Source organism: Oncorhynchus mykiss, chromosome 17 (assembly GCF_013265735.2).
Source record: "Oncorhynchus mykiss isolate Arlee chromosome 17, USDA_OmykA_1.1, whole genome shotgun sequence".
Lineage (NCBI taxonomy): Eukaryota > Metazoa > Chordata > Actinopteri > Salmoniformes > Salmonidae > Oncorhynchus > Oncorhynchus mykiss.
This window is the reverse complement of record NC_048581.1, coordinates 62,840,248-62,864,925: the sequence shown is the minus strand read 5'-3', so window position 1 is coordinate 62,864,925 and position 24,678 is coordinate 62,840,248. Positions and strand designations below refer to the sequence as shown.

The window sequence follows — 24,678 nt, the reverse complement described above, 5'->3', positions numbered from 1 at the left end:
TCCCCTCTCCCTCTCCCTTCCCCTTCCCCTTCCCCTTCCCCTCTCCCTTCCCCTTCCCCACACAGATGTGAACGTTTGATCACCATTAAGATGATTATTAAGTAGTAAGAACTGTTTTCCTGCCATAAACTGCATAAAGGTTATTATAGTTTTCTGTTTTTCTATTCGTTTTTTTTCTTGTTTTTTTGTTTATTTGAGTTTGTTTCGGTGTCAAAGATACCATATTTTTGTTTTTCAAATGAGTTTATTAATTATTTCAGTCAAAAGAAATTATCTATATTAATTTTGTTTTTGTTTCAGATTTATTTTACTATAATAACCTTGGACTGCATTGAGTACAACTATTTCACTGTGGGAGGCTTACGCAATTTGGGGATCTATACAATCCATATCGCTGAAACGTTACAGATTTCGCAATAGGAATTTAAAGGTAATTTCCGATTGAGCTGACATATGCAGAGTTTACTGTGAGTTTCGGTGATATGGATTGAATAGAGACCTTGGTTTATAATGTTCACTGTGTATATACAACATTATTGTTGTGCAATATTACATGTTTTTTGTAGTGTTTCACAATGGGTATATAGAGTACAGCCCAGGGTACATTGGTCCACAATAGCATGAGAGATGGGTATATCCCCTAAACATAAAAGTATCTTGCTCAGGGAAATCCAGTGTTTATGGCTGCTGCTGTCACTTCTAAGCCAAACACAAGTTTGTACACACAAGCATGGCAACAAATATTGACGCATGCCAACGAATAAAGCACTAAATAGTTTTCGGGAAAGGCTGTGGGTGGTGGATGCAGAGACAGGGGCTTCTCAGACTCCATAACAGCTGCACCACTGTGGGGATGGGCTCTTGACCTGATCGTGTGGGAGGGGAAGCGGGGGGTCTCAATGATATCTATCTACCTGCTCTAACCCCACTCCCGTGTACCTCCTCTCACATGGTCGACCTCTATGGTTGGTTAGGTGTCACTGCTCTAACCCCACTCCCGTGGACCTCCTCTCACATGGTCGACCTCTATGGTTGGTTAGGTGTCACTGCTCTAACCCCACTCCCGTGGACCTCCTCTCACATGGTCGACCTCTATGGTTGGTTAGGTGTCACTGCTCTAACCCCACTCCCGTGGACCTCCTCTCACATGGTCGACCTCTATGGTTGGTTAGGTGTCACTGCTCTAACCCCACTCCCGTGGACCTCCTCTCACATGGTCGACCTCTATGGTTGGTTAGGTGTCACTGCTCTAACCCCACTCCCGTGGACCTCCTCTCACATGGTCGACCTCTATGGTTGGTTAGGTGTCACTGCTCTAACCCCACTCCCGTGGACCTCCTCTCACATGGTCGACCTCTATGGTTGGTTAGGTGTCACTGCTCTAACCCCACTCCCGTGGACCTCCTCTCACATGGTCGACCTCTATGGTTGGTTAGGTGTCACTGCTCTAACTGCTCTTAAATAATGCTGTAATCAAAAGAGCTAGAATTGATTTTGTACCATATGTTGTGATTCTCACCAAATTTGTCTCACACTATTCAAACCCTACAATCTAATAAACAGCGTATAAAGTTATCTTAGCCTATAGATCACATATTGCAAACAAACAATCTGAACTAAAAACTCCACACATTTTGTAATTTCTGTGCATCCTTGACAATTGCTAATCAATAGGCCTAACCAAAAACAGCACCCGTTTTTTCAGCAAACCAGCACATCAGCATCTTCTCTCTATTGTGGCACCAATGTGAGAGGGTTTATGGCAGGTGAAACAGTGTTGCAGTAGTCTAGTGTGTGGTGCAGGAATAATGACAAGCAAACCTGGGTAGCTTTGTGTTCACATTACCCTAAAAAAGGGAACCAGACTGCGGAATTCAAGCGAACCGAACTCAGACCTCTTGAGATGGTCTCATTTCGGTTCACTTCGGGGGCCCTTCTTTGAAGGGTCTGAGTTCTTTTGGAGCGTTCACACTGGACAAAAAATTAAGCGAACTGCACTGAGTTGACAAAAATTGGGAAACAAAGTGAAAAAACACCCTGGACTGCATTTTCTGTCAGTCAATACTGGCCATAAAACTTAAGAATTTGCTAAACTAGAGTCAATTAAAGGCTGAAGCTGAACACAAACCAAAATATCTGGATTGATTAATATGCGCAATGCGGAGGCAAGCGTATCACACTGTCTGCCAACGGTAATGTAATGTACGGCCACATCGGGTAATTATGAAATTGCAATTCATTCAAAGCAGCCACCAGCCACAGAGGACAGATTAGGCTGTCAGCTTTCAGCCCCGGCTCTCTCTGCTGCAAGACTGACGTCACACGCATCTTGACTGTGCTGCATTGGCCATCGTCACCACTGCAGCACCACAAAGCTGGACACCTTTTCTCTCTCTTTTTCTCTCTCTTTTTCTCTTTTTCTCTCTCTTTTCCCTCTTTCTCTCCCTCTCTCTCTCTCTCTCTCCCTCTCTCTCTCTCTCTCTCTCTCTCTCTCCCCCCCCTCCTCCTCAGGTAGCCTAGTGGTTATAGTGTTGGGCCAGGAACCGAGGATTAGGTTAAATGCAGAAGACACATTTCAGTTGAAGGCATTCAGTTGTACAACTGACTAGTTATCCCCTGTTTCCCTTTCATTCTTGTCACTCTCAGTCCCTAAAATAGACCCTACCCACTGGGTACAGGCATCAGTTCAACGTCTAGTTTTAATTTACATTCGGTTGAGTTGTCAACTAACGTGAAATCAATTTGGATTTAGGTTAAAAGTTGGGAGAAAAAAATACAAAATTCCCTTATGGTGATTACTTTTTCAAATCCAATCAATTTTCCATGTTGATTCAATGTCAACACATTTCATTTATTGGTTGAATTGACATGGAAACAACATTGATTCAACCAGTTTTTGCCCAGTGGCTGCTTTTTTCTCCTTGTTCTGCCTCTTCATAAATCTTCATGTCTCTCCGTCTCTCTTTCTCTCTGGCGTACTTCCTGTGTCTCTGTCTCCTCTGCATTTCTCCCTGTCCCTCATCCTCCCTCTTCTCTCCCCTCCCACCCCCTCTGTCCTCCATCATGTTGCCTGTAGGCTGTATAGTAGATCTGGCTGCTAGACCAGTTCTCTCTGGTTCCTCTGCCTTTGTTGCTTTATAGATAAAACATCAAAGCCCCATCCTGCTCAGAGAGAAAAGGATTTCAGGGAAATTATCGCGTTCTCATTTTCTCTTTTAAATCTTTCCCATGCTTCTTATTCCCTCATTCATCTTAAATCCTACTTTTCATACTCTCTTTTCATAACCCTTCTCAGCCTATTCCAAACATCATGTACTATTTTATAACTATTCAGTTCTTCCCATGACTTCAAAGACCCTAAATATTTCTCTTTCCTCCTTCCTTCTAGTCTCTTTCTTGACTTTCTCTGCTCTGTCCCCTCTTCATGTCTCCCTATCCGTCTCCCCTCTCTGTTGTCAACTCTACTCTGTTGTAATTGATAGCTGACCTTCATTGATCCCACAAGACCCAAACACTGGGTCAGGAACAGAGCTTCAGAAGCAAAGCTTTCCCTCAGAGAGGACCATCAAAGAGAGCAAAGGAGAGAGAGAGAATGCAAGAGAGATAAGGGGATTATAATCTGAAAGAGAGCGGCAATGATGGAGAAAGTGGAGAGAGAGTTCTCTCTGTCTGTCTCTTTAGAGCACATAGCTGTTGCTGAGTGCCGTCTTTACAACCCTCCATCTCTAATCTGTGGGTTTTGGGGAGCTGGAGCCTAAATAAGACCTTCCGAGGGCTTGGCTTACACATGAAGGGCTATATGTGCATCTCTGTCATCGCCAATCAGGACTGGGGCTCTATGTATACCCCTGTCATCAGTAAATACTGCCTGGGGCTTAGGGAGGCATCCCTGACATGTCCCAGCAGCTCTCTAGCCTTGTTGATAACACCCTCACCCCCCCCCCCCCCCCTCAGTGCCTCCAAGACCCAGCTCTCTTTATAGCCTTGTAGCTGTCTACACCCCCTCTAAAATGAAATAAAATCAAATGTGTCAGCCAGATAGCCACTCACAAAGTATCGACTACCGATCGTTGTTCATGGTGCTGAAATTGCGACATGTCTACGTGGCTGCATGCCTATCGAATCAATGTGTTTTTTTGTAGTGCCAGGGCCTGTATGGCTTTGCTTTAGCTAATGGATACATGTTTATTGGTAGGAATAATTGGTCTTAATTTTCTCATGTTAAGCCTAACATTTCATGGTGATAATGTAATTACAGATTGTAACATTTATTTCCGATGCAACAGCATACTAATCAGCTACCAATTTTTTTAAATATACAACTGTCCTGTATAGGCTACCTGAACCTGAATGACATGTTGTTACGGTTTTCTTCGGGCGAAGGAGAGTCGGACCAAAATGCAGCGTGGTTGATTCGATACATCTTTAATAAAGATGAACCACGAACAATACAAAAACAATAAACGTACCGTGAAAACCTATACAGCCTATCTGGTGACAACAAACACAGAGACAGGAACAATCACCCACGAAACACTCAAAGAATATGGCTGCCTAAATATGGCTCCCAATCAGAGACAACGATAATCACCTGCCTCTAATTGAGAACCAATTCAGACAGCCATAGACTTACCTAGAAAACCCCACTAAGCCACAATCCCAATACCTACTAAAACCCCAAGACAAAACACACCACATAAATAAACCCATGTCACACCCTGGCCTGACCAAAATAATAAAGAAAACACAAAATACTACGACCAGGGCGTGACACATGTGGTGCAGCGGTCTAAGGCACTGCATCTCAGTGTAAGTGTCACGTTCTGACCTTTATTTTCTTTGTTTTGTCATTATTTAGTATGGTCAGGGCGTGAGTTGGGGTGGGCAGTCTATGTTTGTTTTTTCTATGATTTGGGTATTTCTATGTTTCGGCCTAGTAAAGGTTCTCAATCAGAGGCAGGTGTCATTAGTTGTCTCTGATTGAGAATCATACTTACAGTGCCTTGCGAAAGTATTCGGCCCCCTTGAACTTTGCGACCTTTTGCCACATTTCAGGCTTCAAACATAAAGATATAAAACTGTATTTTTTTGTGAAGAATCAACAACAAGTGGGACACAATCATGAAGTGGAACGACATTTATTGGATATTTCAAACTTTTTTAACAAATCAAAAACTGAAAAATTGGGCGTGCAAAATTATTCAGCCCCTTTACTTTCAGTGCAGCAAACTCTCTCCAGAAGTTCAGTGAGGATCTCTGAATGATCCAATGTTGACCTAAATGACTAATGATGATAAATACAATCCACCTGTGTGTAATCAAGTCTCTGTATAAATGCACCTGCACTGTGATAGTCTTAGAGGTCCGTTAAAAGCGCAGAGAGCATCATGAAGAACAAGGAACACACCAGGCAGGTCCGAGATACTGTTGTGAAGAAGTTTAAAGCCGGATTTGGATACAAAAAGATTTCCCAAGCTTTAAACATCCCAAGGAGCACTGTGCAAGCGATAATATTGAAATGGAAGGAGTATCAGACCACTGCAAATCTACCAAGACCTGGCCGTCCCTCTAAACTTTCAGCTCATACAAGGAGAAGACTGATCAGAGATGCAGCCAAGAGGCCCATGATCACTCTGGATGAACTGCAGAGATCTACAGCTGAGGTGGGAGACTCTGTCCATAGGACAACAATCAGTCGTATATTGCACAAATCTGACCTTTATGGAAGAGTGGCAAGAAGAAAGACATTTCTTAAAGATATCCATAAAAAGTGTCGTTTAAAGTTTGCCACAAGCCACCTGGGAGACACACCAAACATGTGGAAGAAGGTGCTCTGGTCAGATGAAACCAAAATTGAACTTTTTGGCAACAATGCAAAACGTTATGTTTGGCGTAAAAGCAACACAGCTCATCAGCCTGAACACACCATCCCCACTGTCAAACATGGTGGTGGCAGCATCATGGTTTGGGCCTGCTTTTCTTCAGCAGGGACAGGGAAGATGGTTAAAATTGATGGGAAGATGGATGGAGCCAAATACAGGACCATTCTGGAAGAAAACCTGATGGAGTCTGCAAAAGACTTGAGACTGGGACGGAGATTTGTCTTCCAACAAGACAATGATCCAAAACATAAAGCAAAATCTACAATGGAATGGTTCAAAAATAAACATATCCAGGTGTTAGAATGGCCAAGTCAAAGTCCAGACCTGAATCCAATCGAGAATCTGTGGAAAGAACTGAAAACTGCTGTTCACAAATGCTCTCCATCCAACCTCACTGAGCTCGAGCTGTTTTGCAAGGAGGAATGGGAAAAAAATTCAATCTCTCGATGTGCAAAACTGATAGAGACATACCCCAAGCGACTTACAGCTGTAATCGCAGCAAAAGGTGGCGCTACAAAGTATTAACTTAAGGGGGCTGAATAATTTTGCACGCCCAATTTTTCAGTTTTTGATTTGTTAAAAAAGTTTGAAATATCCAATAAATGTCGTTCCACTTCATGATTGTGTCCCACTTGTTGTTGATTCTTCACAAAAAAATACAGTTTTATATCTTTATGTTTGAAGCCTGAAATGTGGCAAAAGGTCGCAAAGTTCAAGGGGGCCGAATACTTTCGCAAGGCACTGTATTTTAGAATAAGGCTGTAATGTGGAAAAAGTCAAGGGGTCTGAATACTTTCCGAAGGCACTGTATATTTTGGGTTCTGATGGGTTTTGACAGTTGAACTAAGCTTGAGGCATTTATAAGTTACATTATTCTAGAATCAATGGTTACATATGCTTAATTTATAACTCAAAAAATGAGCAACTGTAGATTGCCCCTTCATAACATTCTAATCTAACATGTTGATTGTACATTTGTTTTATAGAACATTGAAATAGTTCTCACATTGACGACAAACTACAGAGAGTGTGTGCTGCTCAGCTGCTGTGTGCTGTGCTATTTTGTTTTGAGGGAGGACAGTTATAAAAACTTCAGCTCTAATGACAGCGACAGGCAGAGCAGACATTGGGGATATCAGTGATAAAGGAATGGCAGATAAAGGCATAATTGATCTGCTGAACTGCTGAAGAGTGCTCTAGCCAGGCAGCCAGCCAGCCAGCCACAGGGACAGGAAGGTACAGAGTAGGGACAGGCAGGTACGGAGCAGGGACAGCACAGGGCTTATGTGACAGCCTAAAGCCATCTATTGAGAGATGTCCAGTCAACACTGTGGCTAGAGTTCACTCCACTGACATCACTGGGTCTCAATAAATAAGCCTGTGGATGACAGATATTGTACTAAACAGTAAAATAGGGCTTAGGACACAACCACAGTGTGAAAATGACAGCAAGGGTGTGAGTGGTGTCCCATAGCCATGCTAAGGCTGCTATTGGGGTGAGCGAATTATGTCACCTGTTACAGATTGGGTATCATTTGTTCCCCAATATACACAGATATCAGATTTGCATTTTGCTCAGGTATTTGGCCTCAGTATCAGAGGCAAGTTCAAGCTTCTCAGCTACAGTATATGAATTTGCTATGAAGTGTATGAACATTAGTACCTACTGTATGTGGATTATGATGTGAAATATCATGCCATCTCCTCCCCCTTGTTCTATTCTCAGAGCCAGGCAGAGGCCCACTATAAGGGGAACCGGCACGCTCGGAGGGTAAAGGGCATCGAGACCTCCAAGACTCGCCCCAAGGAGGGTGACAAGCCGGCCGCTCCCCCCACTCCACCAGGCCCCTCACCATCCAGCCCAGACCCTGACACCAGCAAACAGGGTGCGTGTGCTCTATATCGCACACGCATGCACATGTGTGCATGTGTGTGCGTTTGTATGTTTGTGTGTGCGTGTGTATATGTGTCTGTCTGTCTGTCTGTGTGTTGACCTACACAGAGACATAACCGAAACACACACACAGCTGTTTAGTCAGAAGTCTGGCGTGAAACAGAATAGAGTGTTACAGGTGGATGCTAAGAGACGCTTCTGTCATAAATGACAAGGATCAGGTTCCCAGGTATCATTCCTTCAAATAGCAGGCCAGATGACCCTGTGCTACACACAGTGGTTAACCTACAGTAACATTAAAAGTACTGTGCTGTACTACTGACCTTCTTTTCACTCTCTCCAACCTGAATAACCTGACATGACCCATGTGTCTCCCCCTACCCTGACTCACTCCAGATGGGGGAGACAGATGTGGGGCCCCCTGGGGCAGAGTTTTGACCCAGTAGGGTCAGACAAACTACTATACTGGTGCTGCAGGAGCAGGACCACCATTATCGTCCTCGTCATATTATTATCTGGTGTGATCTACATAATATGGTTGAAAACATTTACTATTACTATCTGTTCTGTTCACAGGTGATTCCCAGCCCCACCCACATTCAAACAGCTCACCCATGACACCCAGCCCCATGTCTGTGCCAGACACCCCGGACACCCCCATGCAGTTCCCTGTGTGCCCACTCCTGCCCCCTCTGAGTACGGCCATGTCTACCACCTCCACCCCCTCCCCGGCCCTTGGTCCCCCCCAGGTGGACACCCCCATGGTGGGCCCCCATGACACAGCATCCCCAGCCCCCAGCCCCTCTTCAGGGGAGTCTGAGGAGGACAAAGCCAAGAAGATGCTCTACTGCTCACTGTGCAAAGTGGCCGTCAACTCCCTCTCTCAGCTAGAGGCGCACAATAAAGGTAAGGCTCATTCCATCAAGAGAACTGATAACGCAATGTGTAATAGTGTTGTCATTGAGAGTTCTGGCCTAGATAGATATTGCCATCTCGGAGGGAAAACTGTTTCCTATTGTGAAACAGATTATCCCGACAGTATTCCTGTAGGAAATTCTATATTTTCAGCAAGCTCAAATTTAGCCACACAAATTGATACTTGAGCATTTACAAACACAACATTGTATGTGTCTTCTAAACACCCTGATCTCTGAAATTGCCTCATAAAACTGCCAGCTTACCAGAATATGGCTGTTATGTTTAAGGATGAACAGTTCATACAACTTTATGTATACAGAGTCAAATAACTAGTTACACATGTAGTCATTTGGGCTTTCCCTATGTTATGTAAACACACTGGGGAGATTCCACATTTGTAGAAGTGTGAGCCCAGCTAACAATTCTAGGGAGAGAAAACATTTTTATAATGTTACCCGTAATGTTCACTTGGTAGAGCACGGTGCTTGCAATGCCAGGGTTGTGGGTTTGATTCCCAAGGGGGATCAGTATGAAATGTATGCACTCACTACTGTAAGTCGCTCTGGATAAGAGCGTATGTAAAAATGTAATTTTCCCTTAGTGTTTGAGTGTCCAGTTCTCTGTTAGTTAGACCATTCTAGCATTCTGAAAACATTTTTAGCATGTTTTGGTGAACAAAGTCAAGCAGAACGTATCTAGAACATAGTTAAAAGGTTATCAGATTATACAATATTAATGTTATAGACCTGTTTCATGGGAATGTTTCAAGAACATTCCTATTTCCAGTTTTCTTAGGGTTGGGAGAATATTCCATCAATGTCACATCAAACATACACAGGGGCCCAGGTTTGCAGGGCAGACAGAAGTTGGCTTCACCTTCTTTTCTTTCGCATGTCACACTTCTGCCGCATGGAGGCAACTGTGGGGGTGAACAACTCCTTGCGTGTCACAGGGGCATACAGGAGGTCAGCTTTTTCTTTGCCTGTTAAGCTTGACAAGTCAAGTGCCCTTTCTTCCACCACCACTAGGCTCCTGGCGCGACCACAGCCTCGGATGGCATCACGTGAGGCCCGTAGGTTTAGATCCATAATCATGCATAGTACTGTATCTCATCCCAACCGTCCTGATTCAGGGTCCCCAATCCTCCAGTAACTTTGCCTGGTAAACCAACAATAAAGTGGTCATGTTAAGTGCTGTGATTGATAAGGCCGAGGCTTTGTACTTCCTATGGAAAATGGAGGCAGAAAAACATTCAGTCCAGGGAGGGAAGTGCCCGTACTGCTAGCAGCGCCTCATGTGGGGTGGAGATGGTCAGCCAGTGACGGCTCCACCATGAGAAGGTTGCAAAACCCAGATTCTTCCAGATTGTCATTGCTCGGGAAGCCCCTAGCCAGGATATTGCTGGTAAGGGGCTTATCCCATTATCTCTCTGAGGCCATTTGTGACTGTGGGAATGAGCTGCTTAGAGGGGGATATGCTGGATGGGAGTCTTTTCCCATCATATAAGCCCCACAAAGGAGCTTGCCCGTCTATATTAAGTCTGGCCACGGCTCGCTTGCAAACGTTGGGGAGGCCATACTCCAAAAGGAATTAATCAGCTCCCCCATCTTGGGGGCGGAATCTTGGGGGGGGCCTGTTCATCTCCGTCTCAAAGTCGAGGAGACCCATGAAATGAATCCCAATGTCGTCCTCGTTATCCCCTAGTTCATATTCCCTCAACGCTTAGTCGTCAGTCAGACAGTGAGGGGAGGGAATCGAGGCTATCCATAACCTCGCCCCAGCTGGGGTCAGTAGTGGGGGTTGAGCCGCTTGTTGTAAAAACAACATGTCAACTCTGGCCTTTAGTTAGGCGTTAGCTAGCTAGTAGAGACTAAAGCTAGCTGGGATGTGTGGGAACACTACAGCCGTGAGGATAGTGGTGTGTTAGCTAGCTAGCAGCTACACCTGCTAAGGCAAGCTGTAGCTAGCCCCGTGTGGCAGTTAAGACTTTGGGTAGGTGTTTCTAGTTAATACCAACAAGTAAGTGAAGGTTTGAACTAGATGAGAGAAAAGTGATAGCAATAGTACTGTGTTGCAGGTTGTAATTCTGGTGTGGTTGGCAGCCCTTTTAGCAAGCTACCCAGGTTAGCTTAAGCGTTGGGACGAGAGCTAGCCCTTTGTTAGGGTGGTTAGCTTGCTTTGCAGCTAGTTAGCCAGGTTAGCTTAAGCCTTGTGGCGGGAACAAGCCCTTTGTGTGGTTAGCTAGCTTTGCAACTAGTTAGCCAATTTAGCAAAAAGCTTACAGTGTGTGCTAACTTAGGCAGCCGAAGCCTTGCGACGAGGGCTAACCGAGCCTCGATAACTAGCCATGTGGAGCTAGCTTGGCGGAATTCTACTCGAAACGAAAACCTTTCGGTCGGTACTCAACTATCAACAGGAGCTGAAGTTCTACGTTTGGCAATGTAAACCTCACGTTCTGAGAACATTAAGTAGGAAACCAAGAATTTAGTCAAGCTGAAGAGAGCTTATTGTGACTGCAATCACTTCCGCAAGGAAGAGTGGCGAAAATGACCAGTTGGTGGGCGGTGGCTCGCTTTATGGAGGAGAGGGGCTCATCTCATTCACCACTTGACCTGTCTGTCTCCAACAGATGGTGTGTGATTGGTTAATTTGAGCCTGTTGACAGGCCCAGGCATATCCCAAAGTGAGACATCAAAACTAGTTTTTAAAATATAACCATGTTCTGGTGATGGGCGTATACTCTATATATACAGAAGTATGTGGACACCCCTTCAAATTAGTGGATTCAGCTATTTCAGCCATACCCGTGGCTGACAGGTGTATAACATCGAGCATGCAGTCTGACTAACGTTGGCAGTAGAATGACTTGTATTGAAGTGCTCAGTGACTTTCAATGTGGCACCATCATAGGATGCCACCTTTCCAACAAGTCAGTTCATAAAATGTCTGCCCTGCTAGAGCTGCCCCGGACAACTGTAAGTGCTGTTATTGTGAAGTGGAAAAGGCTAGGAGCAACAACGGCTCAGCCGTAAAGTGGTAGACCACACAAGCTCATAGAACGGGACAGCCGAGCACTGAACTGTGTAACGAGTAAAAATCACCTGTCCTCGGTTGTAACACTCACTATCAGCTTCCAAACTGCATCTCTAAACAACGTCAGCACAATAACTGTATGTCGGGAGCTTCATGAAATGGGTTTCCTTGGTCGATCAGCCACACACAAGCCTAAGATCACCATGCGCAATGCCAAGTGTCGGCTGGAGTGGTATAAAGCTCGCCACAATTGGACTCTGGAGCAGTGGAAACGTGTTCTCTGGAGTGATGAATCACACTTCACCATCTGGCAATCCGACGGACAAATCTGGGTTTGGCGGATGCCAGGAGAACGCTACCTGCCCCAATGCATAGTGCCAACTGTAAAGTTTGGCGGAGGAGAAATAATGGTCTAGGGCTGTTTTTTATGTTTCGGGCTAGGCCCCTTAGTTTGAGTGAAGGGAAATCTTAATGCTACATCATACAATGACATGACATTCTAGACTAATCTGTGCTTCCAACTTTGGGGAAACAGTTTGAGGAAGGCCCTTTCCTGTTTCAGCATGACAATGCCTCTGTGCACAAAGTGAGGTCCATACAGAAATGGTTTGTCGAGATTGGTGTGGTAGAACTTGACTAGCCTGCATAGAGCCCTGATCTCAACCCCATTGAACACCTTTGGGATGAATTGGAACGCTGACTACGAGCCAGGCCTAATCGCCCAATATCAGTGCCCGACCGCACTAATGCTCTTGTGTCTGAATGGATTTAAGTCCCGCCGCAATCTTCCAACATCTAGTGGAAAGCCTTCCCAGAAGAGTGAAGGCTGTTATAGCAGCAAAGGGGGACCAACTCCATATTAATGCCCATGATTTTGGAATGAGATGTTCGACGAGCAGGTGTCCACATTCTTTTGGTCTTGTCATGTACATCAGGAAAGAAACAGTATAGCAGGGGGGAGGATGAAGAGAGAAAAGGAGAGTAGAATTGGGTGAGAAGAAGTATTTAACTGGACTGAGAAAGAAGAGATGTTCATTTTTTTAAAGAGACAAAAGGGGGTGAACAGGGAGTGAATGTGAAATGACAGTGAACAATAGAAATGGGGGGAATGGTTTTGTGCTCCATGACCAGATAGCATAGAGGAGGATATTGGCTACCAAAACTGCTGAATAATCCTGAACATTTTGGGCTGTGTCACTACAGCACACTTTCTGACTCAATATACTTCGGCCTTATTATGGCCAATTACAATGTGATCTTGTTCACTGCAAATAACCTGGGGACTAGGTTAATTACAATGTGATCTTGTTCACCCCAAATAACCTGGGGACTAGGTTAATTACAATGTGATCTTGTTCACCCCAAATAACCTGGGGACTAGGTTAATTACAATGTGATCTTGTTCACCCCAAATAACCTGGGGACTAGGTTAATTACAATGTGATCTTGTTCACCCCAAATAACCTGGGGACTAGGTTAATTACAATGTGATCTTGTTCACCCCAAATAACCTGGGGACTAGGTTAATTACAATGTGATCTTGTTCACCCCAAATAACCTGGGGACTAGGTTAATTACAATGTGATCTTGTTCACCCCAAATAACCTGGGGACTAGGTTAATTACAATGTGATCTTGTTCACCCCAAATAACCTGGGGACTAGGTTAATTACAATGATAGCCACAAACAAATGATGGTTTAGGGAACATACAAATACGAATATGCGACCTTAAAATGAACACCCAAAAAATAACTAAATTCTCACCTGGCTGCTGGGTGACCTAGTGCGGCTGAACGCTCCTGTCCTTTGTCGGCAGGTGTGAAATCTCATTTTTGGCCTAAATAGTTCAAAGGTCAGGGTAGCTTATTCCATATTACAATCATTCAGTCCCCTAATTTCTTAATAGTACAAAAAATACATAAAATATCAACATTTTGATATTAACAAGAACATCATGAAATGTGAGCCTGAATTAGACTACTCTCCGATGGCATCTATAGGATATTAACTTACAAAATGTACAAACAAAGCACTCTCTCCATGGGTGACAGGTACCAAACACAAAACCATCCTGGAGGCAAGGAGTGGGCTGGGCCCCATCAAGGCGTACCCTCGGCTGGGCCCTAACCCCAGCCCTGAGCAGGCAGGGGGGCTGCCCTCGGACCCCAACACTCAGGAACGCACCTTCCACTGTGAGATCTGCAACGTGAGGGTGAATTCTGAGCTGCAGCTCAAACAGGTGAGTGAGTGACCACCATGACCACTGCTCCAGAGTGAAGTTTCCCCTAGGTACAGATCTAGGATCAGCTGCCCCTCCCCAAATCCAAACCTTAACAATTAGTGGAGAAAATGCTAAACTGACTACAGTTCAGCATCTAGAGGCAACTTTACACCTATACTTTTCATCTTCTCTTGTTCTCCAGCATATATCCAGTCGAAGGCATCGGGATGGAGTCGCTGGGAAGCCAAATCCCCTCCTCAGCCGGCACAAGAAGCGTACAGACTTTGTGGTAATGATCCAACTCTTTTTGTAGGCTATAGCAATACTTTCAATGCCTTTAATCATTAATTCATAATTAAGTAATTTAGCTCTGGATTGCCAAATAGACAGCATACCCTTTCTCTGCCTCTGCCTCTTCTTTCTCATTTCTCATTCTGACCTTTACACTGTTTCTCTCTCTGGATCTCACAGTCTTCTTTGACCTTCTCTAAGGACCTTCCAAAAACTCTGGGCCATGGACTGTTTCCCAACCCCCTGGCTGTTGCTGCGGCGATGGCAGCCGCTGCCTCCTCAAATCAGCTGGCTCAGCTGCGTGCCCCTGGTCCTATTTCTCACCCTCAGAACTACCACCCCCACCACCACCTCCTACAGAGCACACTACAGGGCACGCACCTCAGCCTCTTACGGCCCGCCCCTGGGCCTATGCGCACCACCCATGGGCCAATCCTCTTCTCCCCTTATTGACGGTGGTGGGACGGGGGCCAATCAGGAAGAAGCACACTGTGAAGTAAACAGGGAAAACCATTGATAGATAATCATCAGATGTTAAAACTGAAACATTTGACGGAGGAAAGACTATGCCTGTCCCTCTCCACCTTTCTTCATTCGACAACTTCCAAAGCAAAGAATTGACGGCTTGCAGTCGTTTTAAAGAGGAAGGATGCATGACAGACTCAGATGGACTTTCTGTACATGCTCTCCCTCCTTCAATCCTCCTCCCACATTTAGTTGACTCTGAGATACGTATAGCAAAAAAAAATGTATAGGTCAAACTATACAAACTATGGCTGACTCAGTAAACTGAGCTCTGTTCTGTTTCCTGTTTCCAGCACATCTCTGTAGTTTTGGTTCAGTGCTCACCCACCCAAAGCCATCTGCTATATAAGTCCATAATATAAATAAAAAGCACACTAGGTTAGACACAGTAGCTGCCTCTGCTCTTAGTAATGTTTCATAATTCATAGTACAGTAGAACCAATAGTGCATTACTGCAAACCCCTGTTGGGGTGTTCAATAACCAAACCCCTGTTGGGGTGTTCAATAATCAAAGTGCAGTACCTACCTACCCCACTCTGTAGTTCCAGGTTCTAGATTAGGTGCCTGCTCTGCAGATCAAGGCACAAGGTACTGTATGTTTCCAGGTACTAGATATATGTTGTGGATGATAGATGTTAGTCTATATATCCTCTGTTGTCAGATCAGGTGAGAGAGAGAGAAAGAAAGAAGGCTTCTAAACCCCACTGTGATTCAATTGAGAAATGTGTAGTGAATGCATCAAGATTGAGGGAAATGTTTTTAAGAAATCACAATAAGAAATTTGAATAATGAATGCAGTTAAAATGGACTTAAACCATTTAACTGTTGTTTTCCTAGCAGACCTCCACTTTCAGTCTTATTGTCAGAAGACAGAGGGAACGGGAAAGTGGGACATTGTTATGTGGCTGAATCAAATCACATTCAATGTTATTTGTCACATGCGCCGAATACAACTTGTGTAGACTTTAACGTGAAATGCTTGCGTACGAGCCCTTCCCAACAATGCAGAGTTTCAAAATAAAATAGTAACAAAAGAAGAAGAAAAATTCACAATAATTAATACAGTAAGTACCAGATCAATATGCAGAGGTACGAGGTATTTGAGGTAGATACAGTGCATTCAGAAAGCATTCAGACCCCATCACTTATTCCACATGTTGTTACGTTACAGCCTTATTCTAAAATTCATAAAATAAAAAATAAAATACTCCATAATGACAAAGCATTTTTATTTATTTTTTTTTTGAAATTTCAATTGTATTACAAATAAAAAACAAATGCCTTATTTACAGTTGAAGTCAAAAGTTTACATACACCTTATCCAAATACATTTAAACTCAGTTTTTCACAATTCCTGATATTTAATCCTAGTAAATATTCCCCGCCTTAGGTCAGTTAGGACCACCACCTTATTTTAAGAATGTGAAATGTCAGAATAATAGTAGAGAGAATTATTTATTTAAACTTTTATTTCTTTCATCACATCCTCAGTGGGTCAGAAGTTTACATACACTCAATTAGTATTTGGTAGCACTGCCTTTAAATTGTTTAACTTGGGTCAATTTTTCAGGTAGCCTTCCACAAGCTTCCCACAATAAGTTGGCTGAATTCTGGCCCATTCCTCCTGACAGAGTTGGTGTAACTAAGACAGGTTTGTAGGCCTCCTTGCTCGCACACACTTTTTCAGTTCTGCCCACAAATGTTTCATAGGATGAGGTCAGGGCTTTGTGATGGCCACTCCAATACCATGACTTTGTTGTCCTTAAGCCATTTTGCCAAAACTTTGGAAGTATGCTTGGGGTCATTGTCCATTTGGAAGACTAATTTGTGACCAAGCTTTAACTTCCTGACTGATGTCTTGAGATGTTGCTTCAATATATCCACATAATTTTACCATGATGCCATCTATTTTGTGAAGTCCACCAGTCCCTCCTGCAGCAAAGCACCCCCACAACATAATGCTGCCACCCCGTAATTCACGGTTGGGATGGTGTTCTTCGGCTTGCAAGCTCCCCCTTTTTCCTCCAAACATAACGATGGTCATTATGGCCAAATTGTTCTATTTTGGTTTCATCAGACCAGAGGACATTTCTCTAAAGAGTACGATCTTTGTCCCCTTGTGCAGCTGCAAACCGTAGTCTGTCTTTTTTTATAGCGGTTTTGAAGCAGTGGCTTCTTCCTTGCTGAGCGGCCTTTCAGGTTATGTCGATGTAGGACTAATTTTTCAAGCTGTTTAAAGGCACAGTCAACTTAGTTTACAGTCGTGGCCAAAAGTTTTGAGAATGACACAAACATTCATTTCCAAAAAGTTTGCTGCTTCAGTGTCTTTAGATATTTTTGTCAGATGTTACTATGGAATACTGAAGTATAATTACAAGCTTGACCTTGTGAAGATTGACCACAAGTTCTCAATGGGATTAAGGTCTGGGGAGTTTCCTGGCCATGGACCCAAAATATCAATGTTTTGTTCCACGAGCCACTTAGTTATCACTTTTGCCTTTTGGCAAGGTGCTCCATCATGCTAGAAAAGGCATTGTTCGTCACCAAACTGTTACTGGATGGTTGGGAGAAGTTGCTCTCGGAGGATGTGTTGGTACCATTCTTTATTCATGACTGTGTTCTTAGGCAAAATTGTGAGTGAGCCCACTCCCTTGGCTGAGAAGCAATCCCACACATGAATGGTCTCAGGATGCTTTACTGTTGGCAATGCACAGGACTGATGGTAGCGCTCACCTTGTCTTCTCCAGACAAGCTTTTTTCCGGATGCCCCAAACAATCGGAAAGGGGATTCATCAGAGAAAATTACTTTACCCCAGTTCTCAGCAGTCCAATCCCTGTACCTTTTGCAGAATATCAGTCTGTCCCTGATGTTTTTCCTGGAGAGAAGTGGCTTTTTTGTTGCCCTTCTTGACACCAGGCCATCCTCCAAAAATCTTCGCCTCACTGTGCGTGCAGATGCACTCACACCTGCTTGCTGCCATTCCTGAGCAAGCTCTGTACTGGTGGTGCCCCGATCCCGCAGCTGAATCATCTTTAGGAGACGGTCCTGGCGCTTGGTGGACTTTCTTGGGCACCCTGAAGCCTTCTTCACAACAATTGAATCGCTCTCCTTGAAGTTCTTGATTATCCAATAAATGGTTGATTTAGGTGCAATCTTACTGGCAGCAATATCCTTGCCTGTGAAGCCCTTTTTGTGTAAAGCAATGATGACGGCACGTGTTTCCTTGCAGGTAACCATGGTTGACAGAGGAAGAACAATGATTCATAGCACCACCCTCCTTTTGAAGCTTCCAGTCTGTTATTCAAACTCAATCAGCATGACAGAGTGATCTCCAGCCTTGTCCTCGTCAACACTCACACCTGTGTTAACGAGATAATCACTGACATGTTGTCAGCTGGTCCTTTTATGGCTGAAATGCAGTGGAAATGTTTTTGGGGGATTCAGTTCATTTGCATGGCAAAGAGGGACTTTGCAATTAATTGCAATTCATCTGATCACTATTCCTAACATTCTGGAGCATATGCAAATTGCCATCATACAAGCTGAGGCAGCAGACTTTGTTAAAATTAATATTTGTGTGTCCTACTATGTCCTACAAAGTATAATTTGTTTACAAGAAATTTGTGTTTACAAGAAATTTGTGGAGTGGTTGAAAAAAACTTCAGACTTCACCTGTACATACGCATTCAGACCCTATGCTATGAGGCTCGGAATTGAGCTCAGGTGCATCTTGTTTCCATTGATCATCCTTGAGCTGTTTCTACAAGGTGATTTGAGTCCAGCTGTGGTAAATGCAATTGATTGGATATGATTTGGAAAGGCACACACCTGTCTATATAAGGTCCTACAGTTGACAGTGCATGTCAGAGCAAAAATCAAGCCACGAGGTCGAAGGAATTGTCCGTAGAGCGCCGAGACAGGATTATGTCAAGGCACCTATCTGGGGAAGGGTAACAAAACATTTACGCAGCATTGAAGGTCTCCAACAACACAGTGGCTTCCATCATTCTTAAATGGAAAAAGTTTGGAACCACCAAGACTCTTCCTAGAGCTGGCCGCCCCAGGCGCATGCACGCTGGCACGGTCGCCAAGTGTAAGGTGTTTCCTCCGACACATTGGTGTGGCTGGCTTCCAGGTTAAGCGGGCATTGTGTCAATAGGCAGTACGGCTTGGTTGGGTCGTGTTTCGGAGGACGCATGGCTCTCGACCTTCGCCTCTCCCGTATCCGTACGGGAGTTGCAGAGATGAGACAAGACTGTAACTACCAATTGGATACCATGAAATTGGGGAGAAAAAAAAGGGGTAAAAGTTTTTTTTTAAATAATATTTTAAAAAGATTTTAAAAAGAACTGAGCAATCTGGCGGAAAAGGTCCTTGGTCAAGGAGGTAAGATTCTCTGGTCTGATGAATCCAACTCTTTGGGCTGAATACCAAGCGTCACGTCTGGAAAAAACCTACGGTGAAGCAAGGTGGTGGCAGCATCATGCTGTGAGGATGTTTTTCAGCAGCAGGGACTGTCAGGATTGAGGGAAAGACGAATGGAGAAAAGTACAGAGAGATCCTTGATGAAAACCTGCTCCAGAGCACCCAGGACCTCAAACTAGTGCAAAGGTTCACCTTTGAACAAGACAATGACCCTAAGCACACAGCCAAGACAGTGCAGGAGTGGCTTCGGGACAAGTCTCTGAATGTCCTTGAATGGCCCAGCCAGAGCCCGGAATTGAACTCGATCAAACACCTCTGGAGAGACCTGAAAATAGCTGTGCAGCAATGCTCCCCATTCAACCTGACAGAGCTTGAGAGGATCTGCAGAGAAGAATGGGAGAAACCCCCCAAATACAGGTGTGCCAAGCTTGTAGCGACATACCCAAGACTCAAGGCTGTAATCGCTGCCAAAGGTGTTTCAACAAGGTACTGAATAAAAGGTCTGAATACTTATGTAAATGGGATATTTCCTGGGGGGGGGGGGGGGGGTGGGGGTTTAAAAGCCTGTTTTTGATTTGACATTATTGGGTATTGTGTGCAGGAAAAAAAACTATTTAATCCGTTTTGAGAATAAGCCTGTAACCTAACAAACTGTGGAAAAAGCCAAGGGGTCTGAATACTTTCCGAATGCACTGTATGTACATGAAGGCAGGCTATAGTGACTAGGCATGAGGATAGATAATAGTAAGAGTAAAATAAAGAACAGAGTATCAGCAGCAAATTATGAGTATAAAACTTTGTGAGTGTGCGCGTGTATGTGTGTTTGTGCTGTGTGTATGTAGTGTATGCGAATGTATGTGAGTCCCTCTTAAGAGACTGGCCAATTTGGAACTGTTACAAGGAGTCAATTGGTTCGTTTGAGCATTCCTCCAGTTTCTGCCCTTATCTTATTCATTTGTATGGCTGTTGTCTAATTATTGTGTCTTTCTGTGATTGTGCGTGTGTATATTCTGGATATAGATAGAGACCGATTAAGGGCATTATGCCTCAATGGTGACCACTTTCATTCAAACTGGAAGCGACATAACGAGACTGCTAATTTCTGAACCTTTACCGGAAACTTTAGGATGACTGCACAGTCCCAACACAGTGTGGTATGTGTGTCTTAAATTCATTGTTTCTACACTGTGAACAACAGTCTCTTCCACTGAGAACACAATGGAAGTGGGATTTCCCTTCCCGGGATGCTTCCTGGCCTCCAATATTCTGTCAGCTGAGTGTGGTGTGAGTGAGAGAGAGAGAGACACTAATGGAAGATGTTTTGAAGTTAAAAATGATGTCAAAGGGGTTACAGTTAACAGAGGGGAAATTAATAAGGACCATGAACCCGTGTCTGTTTTTCTCCCATATGCTTATCACAAGCAGCGATGTGATGTATAGTAGTATAATATGCAATATTAGCTCCAGAGTATTGCAATGAATGATATATTTTCACTTTAAGAGGAGACTGTTGTCCTGCTCTGCCTCATGTGTCCGTATTCCGCACCTAACCTCACCCTAACCCATACAAATGAGCAGGCTTGGGTTGGAGCCTGGTGTCACTGTAAAGTCACCAAACTGTTTCTCATACAGTATAAGAAGGGTAAAGGACTGGGAAATTGTAGCAATACTTACAGCACTCCTGCTAACGACTTGTTTATTGCAATAAATAAATGATATGTGTATAAATATATTAAATGTTATTTAGGAGAACTGTATTGAATCATTACTGTAAATGTAGACTGTTTTATCGATGTGAGCAAAAGAGCTTCCTTATTGTAAAAAAAAAACATTGTGTAGATGAATAAATTATTAGAAAATGACTGGGGTGGTGATGCTGTACAGTATTTTCATAGAAATGCTATTGTATACTGATTGTTAAGTTATTATGTCTGACCAGGGCCGAGTGAGCTTTGACTCCAAATGAATTTGAACAAAAAATAGGTATATAGAAGCAAACTGACACAGAGATTCTGTGCTGTGAAAACTCGGAACGGACCATAATTGAGTAACAGATGCGTCATGGAACAGAAAACACACTGCTATGCAGCACGTATGATGTCACTGGGGTTTACCAATGATACGATTAGAGGAAGCTCAAGAGTTTAAAGAGAGAAGGAACCAGTTGAGTGACAGACAAACTATGAAAAGACTGTGTGACAGAGAAACAGAACATCCACGACACATAGAAGAACCAAAGAACAAGATCATGCACAGAGAGACAAAGACTCCATGACAAACTTCAGAACTGAGGTGAGAAATAAACTTCAGGATCAGTAACCACCCAAGTTTTATTCTGTTATTTCTGGTGATACTCTGTTTGATTGTAATAGTCCTGTGTTAAGAACACTACCTGTGGGAGTTAATGCTCTAAGTTCCAGAGCAACTTCTGTAATGTGAGTTAATGATTCACCAATTTATCTACTATAAATTGAAATGTACTTTCCTGTACTCTAGTATACAGTTGACATCTAACAGAACTGTCTGACATGTACATTTCTAGTATGGTTTAAACTGTTAATTTCAAGGAATGAAAATGTATGGTTATTGGTCAAAGGCAGCACAATATAATATTAAGTCTGCTGTACAATCCTAGTGTTAGATGAAAAAAACCCTGGTAAAAACAGGTTGAAGCCCAAAAGGGCTTATATGAAAACCACACCACAAAGTACAAATAATGCAGCAACCAGGGTCCATTGAAACTGAGGGGGCATTTGACCCCTCAATTTTATCTATTTGTAGAATACAAATATATAAGATATGTTTTTTTTTTTTAACACATCATTCATTCAAAGGTATTGCTTCTGTTCGCAACAGTAGAAAGATATTTTTAGTCACATTTACGACAATGAGGTAGCAGACAGTACACTTGTAGTCTTCGAGCACTTAATGCATGTTGAATTGGTTTGAAAGACGTGCTGGAGCATATCTACTTCGTGCCTTATTGGGCAAGAGGAAGAATAAAGAATTGTATTTTTGACTGTGATCTGATATGAACAGAAAGTCAAATGACGTAAATTAATTTACTGGAAACACAGAGCTGCAGAAACAACAAAAACAGCCGCCAAAGTCTAGGTTGGTTCTAAAACATGACATCATGGAACATATGACAGAGAACAATAATGGGTCGCCAACTGATTTCAACGAGCTGACAGTTTTTTTTGCCAAAGGGGAAATGGTCTAGAAGTTTAGCCCAGAAACCTGCACCTGTAGCATCCCTCTCTGACATCCCCGACTCATCTAACAACCTGCTGTTATTTGACTGACAGCTGATTTTGGAATTTACATTCTTTCTCTGTGTATGTATAAATGACGTGATGCATTTTTACATAATTTATATCATTGTGTTTCCAATACAATTTCCCCCTGGGGAACAATAAAGTTGATCTTATCACTCTCCTCCCAGGATGCTGAAGAACATCACAGGTGACATGGGGAATGGCTCCTTCTCCTGCCACCACTTCTCGTTTGAGGCCTTCCTCTGCTTTGGCGTGCTGTGGAATTCTGCTGTGACCATAGTTGGGACGGTGGGGAACGTGATGACCATTCTGTCCGGCTGCGGACTCGTTTCAACTCGCTGATCGTGAACCTGGGCCTGGCAGACCTACTGTACTGAACCCTGCTGCAGCCTGCCTGTGTTGACTCCTACCTACACCTCCGCTGGAGGGGCGGCGTCTTCGGCCTCCTCCTCTTCCTCTCCAACTCCGTCTCCATCATCACATTGTATCTGATCAAGGCAAGCCGCTACCTGCTGGTGGCGAGGCGGTAAGTCTTTAAGTGGGTGTTCGCTAGGTGGGGCCTTGCCCTCCTCCTGCCCTCCACCTGGGCTTTGGCCCATTTACGTATTTCTTCCCTGCAGGTGTGCACCTGCAGTTTCCACCGAACCAGGGGGCGCCCTTACGCCACCGTGCTGCTCTTCTAATACATATTCATATTCGGGTCAGGGTGGCAGCAAGGGCACCGGTCAGCTACTGACTCAGCTGACGCTTATCACGAAGGAAGCCGACCTCATCAGAACCAGGGATGGAGAGGGGCAGTGGCGTCGGGAGCGGGGTGGCCACCTCCCAGAGCTGTGAGTTGAACAGCCAGGGGGAACTACCCCAATACAAGGGTGGAGAGGTGAAGGGGAACCCTGGGAAAGCCCAGTCCTCCCACTCCACCTGGGGGTCTGCTTTAACTTCACATTCAGCTCACCTAGCAGGGGGACAGGAGCCCCCCCTGCCCTTAGCCCTGCGCTCCACTTTGCTGCTCCTGCCCCTATCACTGCCCCCTCCTCCTCCACCACCTCTTCAGGGGACAATGGTGAGTTATCTTCCAGTGTTTCGTATGCTGTTTTGTCTGCTAAACATTGCTGATACGCAGAACCGCACCCTCCAAGGTGCTCCACATGTTCTGTGCCAACCTCGCCTGCTCTACACTGTCTTGAACCGCCAGTTTGGACAGACCTACCAGGCCCTACTGGCCAGGGCCACCACACCCCTCACACACCTCTGGAATCACTGACCTTTATTACATTTTGGTAGTTTAGGAGGGGCTCTTATTCAAAGGGATTAATGTTGCATTCAAGAAAACTGGGAACTCAATGTGAAATCATGACGACAGTAATCTTCAGGTCCGGAAGTCAGAGCTCTAGAAAGAGGCCCGAGCTCCCGACTTGGAATTCCGAGTTGGATGACTGTTCAAAAATATTTTTCCCAGTCGTCTTGAACGCACTGAAGTCGGAAGTCTGAGATTTCTGAGTTCCGAGTTATTCTGAAAGCGGCATTATAGTGCATTCGACTAAACTGAGTAAGACAACCATAACGTAATTATCACAGCACTTCAAATAGGGAAAACACTCTTCTCCCCCATTGGTCTTGATAGAGCTACTTCCTCCTCTATAAATTCCTCTCCTCCTTCCGGAATGTCACATTTACTGTCAGCTTGCAAGGGCAAAATCAGCCATTCTGTGATTTCTTCTGGAAAGGGTTCAACGATTTTAGGCTAAGATTTTGCTCACAAGGCTTCTTTTTTTTCAGTTACAAACACCAACGTACACTTACTGTAAGGCCTTAGTTCTAATATAATAAATGGCTTTCAAAGCTCAAAGTTCACCTCTATCATGTACTGTAGTCATACAATATGATCAAAACGCATAAGGTCATATATTTCTTTCAGCAGGAAGCCAGAAGCCACCAACGGGGAGATATCACTGTATCAAGACCTGGGGGTGTTAATTATGCAAAGAACTACATCCTCCTCTACATCTTGTTTATTTGTGTCATTGTCTCTTGGTCTGTTTATAATAAAACAAATCTGTACTTTCATTACTTCTAGTACCTTTCTTTCACTGGACACATAGGACATTCCCTTTTTACACATGGGAAAATTCTGCCCACCATAAATCAGAACTTCTGGAATGTCCCTTTTTTCAAGTTACAAAATGCATGTCCTTAAGGGATGTTGGAA

The 24,678-nt window shown here is 43.9% G+C and overlaps 1 protein-coding gene and 1 long non-coding RNA gene across 5 annotated transcripts in view; both read left to right on the top strand.

The window, feature by feature from the left end:
* LOC110494325 (zinc finger protein 385A) overlaps window positions 1-15,957 on the top strand; it is a 69,204-nt gene extending 53,247 nt beyond the window's left edge. For 2 of the 3 annotated variants that reach the window (XM_021569285.2, XM_036950410.1), the window contains exons 4-8: window positions 7,609-7,768; window positions 8,353-8,682; window positions 13,780-13,967; window positions 14,152-14,238; window positions 14,421-15,957. In XM_021569285.2, coding sequence (XP_021424960.2) covers window positions 7,609-7,768; window positions 8,353-8,682; window positions 13,780-13,967; window positions 14,152-14,238; window positions 14,421-14,693 — 1,038 coding nt within the window. In that variant the 3' untranslated portion in view covers window positions 14,694-15,957. The remainder of the gene's footprint in view (window positions 1-7,608; window positions 7,769-8,352; window positions 8,683-13,779; window positions 13,968-14,151; window positions 14,239-14,420) is intronic. The other variant, XM_021569286.2, reaches the window with a different exon arrangement.
* Window positions 15,958-19,780: 3,823 nt separating this feature from the next.
* On the top strand, window positions 19,781-24,650 carry LOC110494324. 2 transcript variants are annotated; one of them, XR_005037044.1, is made up of 4 exons: window positions 19,781-21,483; window positions 22,637-22,995; window positions 23,090-23,532; window positions 24,388-24,647. It is a non-coding gene; the product is annotated as an uncharacterized LOC110494324 (long non-coding RNA). The 2 variants fall into 2 exon arrangements; XR_002469256.2 differs by having other exon boundaries at window positions 23,090-24,650.
* The last annotated feature ends 28 nt before the right edge of the window (window positions 24,651-24,678 follow it).